The 10,703-nt window shown below is 37.6% G+C and overlaps 1 protein-coding gene across 1 annotated transcript; it reads left to right on the forward strand.

Moving 5' to 3' along the window:
- The first annotated feature begins 3,148 nt into the window (after positions 1-3,148).
- LOC149548265 (Leucine-rich repeat protein kinase family protein) lies at positions 3,149-7,853 on the forward strand. Its single transcript, XM_089792324.1, has 2 exons — positions 3,149-4,938; positions 5,974-7,853. The coding sequence occupies exons 1-2, from the start codon at positions 3,479-3,481 to the stop codon at positions 7,427-7,429; spliced, it is 2,916 nt and encodes a 971-aa protein (XP_089648450.1). The 5' UTR covers positions 3,149-3,478; the 3' UTR covers positions 7,430-7,853.
- The last annotated feature ends 2,850 nt before the right edge of the window (positions 7,854-10,703 follow it).

The raw sequence follows: 10,703 nt of genomic DNA on the forward strand, positions 1-10,703 counted from the left end.
TGTTAGGGAAATGAAGATAGAGATGGAGGTGAGGGATATGGAAAGGACAGGAGAGACAAAGGGGGGAGAGGAACATCTAAACATAGAGATTTAATCATATATATTTAAATAATTTGATAAATTATATTTAAAAATGTATGTTAAAAATTAGATTGTTCCTTATAAAAGTTTTTTAGATCTAAAATAATAAATAAATTCACTATTTAATTTGAATAGATAATAAATATATTACAAAAATGTTAAATGGCAAAAGATATCATTCTTAATTTATTTTAAAAAATAAAATAAAAATTTAATATATTTTTTAAAATTAAAAATTGTAGATAAAAAATGCATAGAACCAAAACTATAAATCACTTTTTATTTATATTTATTTATTCTATTTTATAAACCGATAATGTAGATAAATATTTTAATAATAAATATAATTATGTTATTATTCTAAAATTTTGTTTAATAATTTATATTACTATTTTTTTAGAATTTTACTAATTTACAATCTTGAATTGTCAGATTGATTTTTCCTTTAAGAAAGTGCACCCATGTTACAACATTTTGCATACATGGAGGCCAAGTTAGATAGAATGAAAATATCTGAGAAAAATATTCCTTTCTACATCTTAAAAAATGATCAACTTCCAAGTTCATCGCTTTTCAATAGTTTTTGCACATTTTATGCAATGTAGGCGAGTATATACAGCTCTTGTGATCTACAAAAGTATTTGTATATTTCATTTAAAAAATAAAATGTTAATGTTAAAGTGGGTTATACTTATTTATATGCAATAGAGCTTCAATGACATTTCTCTAGTGGATTGAAGTACCAAGGGTGTATGGCTAACTTGGATGTCTATAGAAATAATCTTTAAGACACAATTCTAAAAAATCTCTGCAAATGGTTTCCCTTTCTTGTGTAATCGATCTTTCGTCAAACTACCTAACTAGGTCAATTTCTCTCGAGCTTGCTACTTGTATTTATCAAAATGTTCTTTACATGAGTGATATGATAACCAACATAAGGGCTCCACACCATGGGAATTGAACAAGCCAGAGTGGCTCAAGGGTCTTAATCATTCAAATAATATGTTTGAAGACAAAATTCTTACAAGAAGAAGCCATTCTACATCCTTGGTAAAAACATTGGGAGCAATAGTTTCAGATGTCCCTACTTTTATAATATGTTTTCTAGTTTTCAGGTTTTATGGGTAATAAAATTGCAAAAGGGAGTAGACTATAAAATAAAAATGCGCAAAATAAGGCACTTGGAAAATACATGTGGACCATGACAAACAATTAATGGTAATGCAGGTTGTTGAATACTTACTCCTAAAAGACCATGAAAGTTTATTGGAGTCTTAGGAAGGCCATGTCGAAAATCCCATTTTTAGGCAAAACTGCACATTTAAAAATTTCAAGAGACATTTCTTCCTTGGCAAAGACTTCTTTGTCTAATACATTGAATGAGCCTATATATTACATTAACCCTTGGAATGAAAATAAAATAAGAGAGCAAAACAATGACCATGGGAAAGAAATACTCGTCTCCTACAAAATATGTCATAGGCTTCTTCAAAATGAGCAACACGCAACAAATGAGTGTGTCACAGCTCATTTCTAGTAACTTAAAGATGCGGCTATCCTTCCTACAAATTGCACCATTGACTAAATTCAAAAACATCAAAACACAATGATCGCATTGATTGACATATATATGACAAACAAATTGCCCTATTAGCAATGACGAGGATTAAAAATGTTAAGCAACAAGAAATATTCAACCAAAACAACACAAAAAAGGAGCCAATAGAGTGGAGGAGAAATAAGGAGCTGCAATGCACACTATGGACATCCATTGCTCATGCTCAAGTGTCAACCATCGATGTCAATAATTCATGTCATGTGCTTTGGATGTAATATGCCTTCAACATAAAAATACAATTTACAATTGTAACCCATTTAAAATAAGGTCATCAACAAAGTCATGATTGCAATCTTCGCTAGCATAAACGAACTATTAATAAAAATAAATTTAATTTAATTAATAATAAAAGTTTAAAAGATTCTCAATAAGACATTTTAAAAAATAGGAATAAACTTTTGCAAGTAGTTGGCTTACGCCACGAGTTTAATCATAAAGAAATAGAAAAAAAGTAGCAAGTTAGTGTTATGAATATGCACTTTTGAAATCTTCAACACAATTTTGAAAATTTTAAAATTTGGTTCCCCTTTCTTGGAACTCCTGCTACGGTGTAACTTCAATCGTAGGTGTAAAGGACCAATGGCGTATTAGGGCCTCTGGAATAATTAAGGTGACGCGATTGATCTGCAGATCGAATCCCTGGAACTCTCCTCGAAAGAAGATCAAACCCCACCAGTCCTTATCAAAGCTTGTGGCATCTTTCTGTAAAAAAAACATAAATGCATGAATTTGTAGTTGGCGCCAGTTTCTACCAATTTTATGAGCTTCAAAGCTTTGACCTTAAATTTCATGGCACCTGCGTTTCGGCTGCGACACGCTCAGGTATATATAAATAAACGAATCTAGGCGTGAAGGCTACAATAGCATTTAAATACAAGAGTAGCCTGCTTTCTATACAGTTCAATTTCAATTTCAATTCATGCTTTGTCAATTTGCCTCTGCCACACCACTTTGCACGCACCCCGAGAAGCACAGCGGTTACGCATTGCACCGATTGCCATTACGGTGGTCTAACCCTAAAAACCCTAATCAAGGAGATAAACAGTTGATCTGAACCGGAGTTAAAACTTTTTTAAAGCTTTATCCGGACCAGCATTTATGTACAGAAGTAAATGCGAACAGTCGAGACAGCACATAATAAGGAATTTATAAAAGCAAAAGCTGCAGGACGGATTCTTTAATTCTCCCACCATCTTTTACACTTTTTCTTTATTCCGACCGGAGAAAAATAATAAGGGTCTTGGGATGCTCCCCCCACTCAGCGCTCGATTGTCCACGCGTCCTGCAACGATTCGGGTCCGTAATGGCCGTTACTTTAGAAAAAGTTAGTCTTCGTAGTAAGATAATCGTTTGTGGGTGACATGGCAGGAATGGGTGACGTGGATTGTGGGAATCCTACGTGGGAGACATTTTTTTTTTGGGGCCGTTCGAAGAGGTTAAAGTTGGGGTATTCTGAAGACTACCAACGGAAGGAAAGATAAAGGGAGATCTCAGGCTGGGCCAACTTTAGTTGAGCCTGATGGATGGATTCGGGTTTAGTATTCCAGTTCAGTCAAAATAAATCACATATTCGTCCGCTTTCGCCTGTACTTGTACAGATTGAGACATAAATTCCACAGCGAGCGATAGTTACATCATTCATCATATTTCCGCCCGGAATCGTGTTGTGCACTTCTCGTTTCTGTAGTGAATTTCATCATTTCGAGTTTCCGTTAGGTACCCACTGGGCTTAAAATGCCATTCCTGCAGTTGTAGCAGCCATTGTTTTCGTGGGCAACAATGGGGTGCTTGTATTTGGGGGCTGTGATAGCGACAGTGTATGTGTTATTGGTGGGTAGCTGTAGCGAGGCTGTCGATCTGAACGATGATGTGCTGGGATTAATAGTGTTCAAAGCGGATTTACATGATCCAAATTCGTTTCTTAGGTCGTGGAATGAAGAGGAAGATAGTCCTTGCGGCTGGGCGGGGGTAAAGTGCAATCCTAGAGCGGGGAGAGTAACAGAGCTGGTGCTGGACAATCTTTCACTCTCTGGAAAGATTGGGAGGGGTCTCACCAGACTGCAGTTTCTTCGCACATTGTCCCTTGCTAGCAACAATTTCTCTGGAGAAATTAGTTCAGATCTGGTGCAGATTGAAAGCCTCAGGATTCTGAATTTAAACCACAATGCTCTCTCCGGCACGGTTCCCGCCAGCCTCTTTCAACAATGTACTACATCGCTTAGAGTCCTGTCCCTCGCCTACAATGCATTGCAAGGTACACTTCCTGATACCGTAAGCTCATGTGCTAGTTTAACGGCATTGAACTTATCTGGCAACCATTTCTCTGGGCCTCTGCCTCTCAAAATGTTTTCATTGAAAAATCTGAGATCACTAGACCTGTCCCACAATTCCTTCGCTGGGAGTGTTCCCGAGGGCATCGGAGGCCTCAGCAAGCTCCGAGAGATTCATCTGAATGCCAATAATTTGTCTGGTCCCATACCGCCTGATGTAGGAGACTGCGTCCTTTTGAAAAATGTAGATATGAGCTTCAATATGCTCTCGGGTTATCTTCCTAATTCGCTTAGACAGCTGAATTTTGTTTCTTTTATGAGCTTCAGCAACAATAATTTGGTGGGTAACATTCCTCCCTGGCTAGGAAACTTGGGAAACCTAGAGTCTGTAGACTTGTCTGGCAATGGTTTCAGTGGAAGCCTTCCCGCCTCGGTTGGTATGCTGCAAAATGTTAGGTCCATTAATGTGTCAAATAATAAACTTTCAGGAACCATTCCCGAGTCCCTAATGGGTTGCACTACCTTGTTTTCACTTGATATCAGCGAGAACAACCTCACAGGAAGCATTCCTGGGGAGTTATTTGAATTGGGCTTACAAAACATACGCCTGTCGGGGAACAGTCTCAGTGGTACTATACCTCATGCTGCTTCTTCAAACTTATATAAGTTTCTGGAGGTGTTGGATTTGGCACATAATCTTTTGAGTGGAGAAATTCCATCGGTGATCGGTCAATGCACAAACTTGAAGCAGTTGAACTTGTCGAAGAACCTTCTTTCTTCCAACATTCCTTTAGAGTTTGGTAATCTTCATTCCTTGAAGACTTTGGATTTAAGTTTTAATCGTCTTTACGGGGGCATTCCTGGCACACTTGGGAGTGCAGCTGCTATATCCGTGCTGCAACTTGATGGTAATTATTTATCCGGGCACATCCCCGGAGAGATCGGGAAGTGTTCATCTCTGTTATTGTTGTAAGCGATCTATCCCACTGTTTCTTTAGTCTATCAATTGCTTCTTTACCTTATAAGTTTTGGCTAAACAGCAACTTTTTTCACTGGATGCTTTGTGATCTGAAGGCCATGTTATAATTCTTACTTTTGTTTGCTTCGTTTGGGAAGGTGGAGAATAATTATTTGTTCTTGGGAGTTCTTTGAAGTGTTGTCAGATCAAACTCGTGTTTTCTTTTTTACTTCTGAGTATGTATATTAAAGCGTTGTTATAGGGATTGGTTTTTAAGTCTAAAATCTCAGCCGATAGTTTGGGTTTCATCAGTTATTAAACAGTACTGCAATATTCTGGTTTTGTTAACTGTTGGGCGTTGTTCTTTTAGATATTTGGCTTTTACCAACAACTTGACAACGTTCACTTGTCTTAAGTCTATTCCAAGTGCCCCTGGAGTGAATCTCTTAATTTCCTTACAGAACTGCATCTTCTAAGAAAAAAAAAGATTACATTGTGGAAACTATTAGTAGTCTTTGGCAGATGAACTGTTTCAGAATTGCTGGTAAGTTTTCTTTCCTTCAAAGTGGGAGAAAATTTATGGGTTATCACTGTTAAATAACCTTATGCCAACATGCCTTTATTAATATATCTTGTTTCTATGGATCAAAGTATGATTTCCTACTGCAGATGTTGTATCTTGAATCCTTTCCTTCTTTGCTTAAGTTTTGGGGAGTCCTGTGATGGGGGAATTTCTGTAATTTTTATTTGGCCTAGTTTGTTTAGATAGAAGACAAGACGTCAGCAATAAGTTTTTGTTTTTGTGGCGTGTAAATTATTATTCTTGAATGTGTTATGGAAGGTTTCATGGCGGTTATTATTATCTTACGTTCTTGTGTAGATGGTTTGTTATCATCCATTAGAGGGTTAGGTTTGGAATTTCCTTGATCTGTGTAAAATGATGTCCAATTCTTCTACAGTTCAATTAATATGCATATGTTTGGCACAACTCGTGTTTATATTTGGTGCGGAGCTAATAGTTATAAAATTGTTACATCAAATTGCAGGAGTTTGTCGCACAACAGTTTGACAGGACATGTACCCAAGGAACTTGGCAAGCTGCACTCTCTGAGAATTCTTAATTTGTCAGTGAACAATCTAACTGGAGAGCTTCCACAGCAACTGGGGAACTTGGGTAATTTGTTTTCTGTTAATGTTTCTCACAACCGACTTAAAGGGAAGATTCCAACTGGTGGCATATTCAACACATTGAACAAGACTGCGCTTGAAGGGAATGCAGGGCTTTGTGGATCTGGCGTGAATGTTTCTTGCCCAATGGTTATGCCCAAGCCAATAGTTCTCAATCCAAATTCTAGTGGGAGTACAACAAAAGGGACCGGATTAATTAAATCAAGACACAGTAGAATTGTTCTAAGTGTTTCTGCAATAATAGCAATATCTGCAGCAGCAGTGATTGCATTTGGTGTTGTCGCTGTGACTGTTTTGAATATTAGAGCTCAGTCTAGTTCAAGATCTTTGAATCATATGCTTGATAGCTTTTCTCAGTCTCCCTCTACTGATATGGGTCTAGGAAAGCTTGTTATGTTTACACCGCATTCAGATCATACATCTGAAGATTGGGTGACTAGTGCTCATGCATTGCTTAATAAAGACTGTGAACTTGGAAGGGGAGGTTTTGGGACTGTTTACAAAGCAGTTCTAGGGGATGGGAGGATAGTTGCTATAAAGAAATTGATGGTTTCAAGTTTAGTTAAGTCGCAGGAAGATTTTGAGAAGGAGGTGCAGCTGCTGGGCAAAATTAAACATCCAAATCTGGTGAGCTTGCAAGGCTACTATTGGACTCCGCAGCTACAGCTCCTCATATATGAGTATATCCAAAGTGGAAGCTTGTATAGTCGACTTCATGAGGTTTCTCAGTCGGATGCACCTTTAAATTGGGCAACTCGGTTCAACATAGCCTTGGGGACTGCGAGGGGGCTTGCACATCTTCACCATTCTTGCAGACCACCAGTTATACACTATAACATAAAATCCAGCAATGTTTTGCTTGATGAGAACTGCAATCCCAAAATTGCTGATTATGGCCTTGCAAAGTTGCTGCCGATGCTTGATAGATACATACTGAGTAGCAAGATTCAGAGTGCATTAGGATATATGGCCCCTGAGTTTGCTTGTCAAAGCCTCAAGATAAATGAGAGATGTGATGTATATGGCTTTGGGGTGTTGCTTCTAGAACTTGTTACAGGTAGGAGGCCGGTTGAATACATGGAGGATGATGTTGTGATCCTGTGTGATAATGTGCGGTCTTTGCTCAATGAAGGAAAGCCTTTAAATTGTGTCGACCCAACTTTGTCTGAATATCCCGAAGATGAGGTCATTCCTGTTATTAAACTTGGGCTGATTTGCACATCCCAAGTACCTTCAAACAGGCCGCCAGTGGCAGAGGTAGTACACATACTTGAGCTGATCAGATCACCAACAGAAAGTAGAGAACTGCTTTAATGGGAAGTTGAAGAAGCTTGATTTCAGATGAAACATATATCAAATGGGCAGTGTGAGTGACACTGCTTAAGAGGAGTTCCGTTGCACCAGCCCTCAATCTTGAAGTGCCCTCTCAATCTTGTGAATCTATAAATATCTAGAGCTATAGAAATTTGCAGCCGTTGCTTTGCTTGTGTAGACAAAATATACACTAGGGCCGATTTTATTTTAGATTGAGGGAGAATGTCCTTTTTATCAGTGTCGAGTTTCATTGTCCAAACTGGAAATTCTTTTGAGAGTGGCGTTTGCCATTTACTTGATTTTTATCTATGGCAGGTTTATGTTCTTTCTGCCAGATGATATATCATCCACTACATAAAATTTTTGCATATTTTGTTTTCATTATAATTCTGTTATCGACGAAAAGCTGTGTTGTTCGCCCAAATGTTAGTGTTAAATGTCGATTATTCTAGGAATTTTCATCGTGAGTGCGAATTACTCTGAAGGCATGATATTTTTTTCCTTGGTCTTCAACATTGTTAGAAGACAAAATTAAAGTGTTGTAATCATTAATGGTAGGGTATGACATTGGATGCAGTCCTGGTATAATTCAATCTCGACACTATAGTGTGTTTAATAATTTCTGCCAATCAATGTCATCTTGTGTAACATAATAAGAAATAATTGTGTATTGTGGACAAATATAATTGGAAGTTAGTCTCTACATGCGTCTCCCTTTCCTCTATATATATATATATATATATATATTATACATGTCGACATGCTTTCTGTAAGTCTGAGATTGAATTGTACGTCAAACTCAGGGCAGTTGCACGGTTTATGTGGACATCTGTGTTCAATATGAAAGGAGCTTAAAGGTTTGACAAGATACATTAATTATTTGAGGATGAAAAGATTAATCAGATGGTCAGCTTAACAAAACTAAAAGTAAGAGTTTTGATATGGAAAAGAGTATGAAGAAGTAAAGGTATTCTTTTGTTGGTTCCATGGGTTATTAAAATCTTTCTTTTCATTTAATTCTACAGATATTTTTTCCAAGCTATTTGATGCACATAGTTGCTTGCTTTGCTTTTTAAGTTCCACTCAAACACACTACAATCATTTCCACCAGGGAGGCAAGCAAACAGACAGGAAGGCTGGTTGTGGGTCTTACAGAAAAGACACCAATCATGGTCATGACTGGCATTTTGACAAATGCATTTGATCGGTACGCTTGGCTCCACCATACTAATTGGTTTTGCAATTCAGGCAAATGATGCCCCGGTAGTTTCCATCATTCTACCACATGATTACGTGTGTCAAGCAGATGGGCCTCGAAACAAAGTAGGGCCTAAGTTTCCTTTCGATGACATTAAAGAATTTAATCTCATTTCTAGTTATGATGAAAAGGCCTATATAAGGGCACCTATTAACTAGAAAACAAAAATGTTGATGGCACAAATTAGAACTAGTTCACATCAGCTGCAATGTGAAATTGGTAGATGGCAAGTTCCAAAGGAAGAGTGGGCAGATAGAACATGTTTATTCTGCAATATGGGAACAGTGGAGACAGAGCAACACTTTGTCATGGAATGCTTGGCTTACAACGACATCAGATCTGATTATACAAAAATTCTGCAGAACAAAGACTTCAACTATTTATTTGAGGAAAATCAAGTGAAGAGAACAGTGGATTTGATTATCAAAATTCAGAAAAGAAGAGACAAGTTAACCAAAACTTTGCAACTGACTAGTTTGGCTCTTGACTCGGGAGGGCGATTGCATGGGTCCCATAGACTACTTTAGTCTCGTGGAAGTCATTAAAATCTATCATATCATATCATATTTGGAATAGTGGGGTTCCTTCGTTTTTAGCCAGGGCAACTGTGAATGTCTCATTGGAACTAGTGTACTTTGTGAAATTTGACTTCAACTGATAGCCTTTCTTTATTCATTGGAATGTGTGGATAGCAATTAAGGAATTGTCTGTCGGACAGAGGTAGCTGTGGGTAACATCTGTAATAGAGATTATGACTTGTCAGGCAGGGGCAGCAGGCCATTGCAAATTTTCGCGCTTGACAGCATTAATCAGAGGCAGGTCTGCCATCAATGCTTTGTGGGTCCCAGTCAATGTCCTGCGTATGTGGTGAGGTAAATCTACACCGACGGGCTTATAAACATGGCCTTATTTAATGCCGCGCCTAGATTTGACGCTGCACCCTTTTCTGGGTTCTCGACCGTATTGGAAGTGCAAATTTTGTCCAGTTTGAAATGTAAACTATGCTTACAAATGAAAAGTTTATGAGCAGACACGGCTTATGAAAGGATTTGGATCACAATTTGAAGATGGAAAATGATTTTAGCGTGTAAAGCTCTCGAGTCAGTCAGAGTTATGAGAAGAGAGCTATCAACTGTCATCTTTTAAGTGCAGGGGAAAAGTCCCTACAGTCGTTAGCCTAATTTTGTGTATTGAGATTCCTAGATGATAAGTCAATTAAGCCTTTTTGGTCTACCTTCGCGTTCTCTTTGTAGAGGTTATGATATTTGTAATTAAATGTTTTAGTAGTCTAATGTCTCGTTAATAATAGTGCACAAATGGTCAATCACCAATAAAAAAAATAACTCAATAGACAAAATTCAAATCACAATTATTAGACCTCTTAACACCATTACTGGAGCTCTCCACCTATTATTCATTGTTTCCTGCCATTTTCCCGTGTCATTTCAGGCAGTTTGGCCAGGCTCGATATATGAGATCCCTAAGATTGCACACGTGACAACAATCATCTATTTGTTGAATGAGAGATTAGGACGAAACAGAGAGCCAAAACCATCTTGGAATTGCAGATTACAATGGAACGCGTGTTTTCATAGGCCTAACGGTTTGTCCTGTGCGTTTATTTGATATGGGGCGTTAAAGCTTATGGCTATAGGTTCATAGGGCAATGGATACCCCTTCCATATTGACTCGTGCACTTATAAATGCTGTTGTAAATATACACATGTGAATTTAACTCTTATTATGTTAGAAGATAGTTTATGGGACAGTAAATCTGCCATTCAATCTTTTATGGTAGTTGTATTTTGTTGAATGACTGATAAGAAGTTTGCTGACGTACTCATCCGTTTTCTCAATCTGATTTTTAAAAAATTTAGGCAAGAATATTGCTTTGCATCACAGAGTATTATTGTTTTGTAGGTTATATTGTGACCGGAGCTTGTTTTCAGTTGAATTATAAGAATTTTCGTTTTTGAAATATAAAGCGACCAAAACAAGGGAGTCAGCTCTTACAAA

Source organism: Cupressus sempervirens, chromosome 7 (genome assembly GCF_028749045.1).
Source record: "Cupressus sempervirens isolate cs-2001-9-10 chromosome 7, ASM2874904v1, whole genome shotgun sequence".
NCBI classification, from domain to species: Eukaryota; Viridiplantae; Streptophyta; class Pinopsida; order Cupressales; family Cupressaceae; genus Cupressus; species Cupressus sempervirens.

What these genes read in the sequence shown, in the direction of transcription:
- LOC149548265 (XM_089792324.1), top strand. Translation starts at nt 3,479, where the DNA reads ATGGGGTGCTTGTATTTGGGGGCTGTGATAGCGACAGTGTATGTGTTA. An exon ending in TGTTCATCTCTGTTATTGTT is followed by an intron (nt 4,939 to 5,973) that starts GTAAGCGATCTA and finishes ATCAAATTGCAG; the next exon opens with GAGTTTGTCGCACAACAGTT.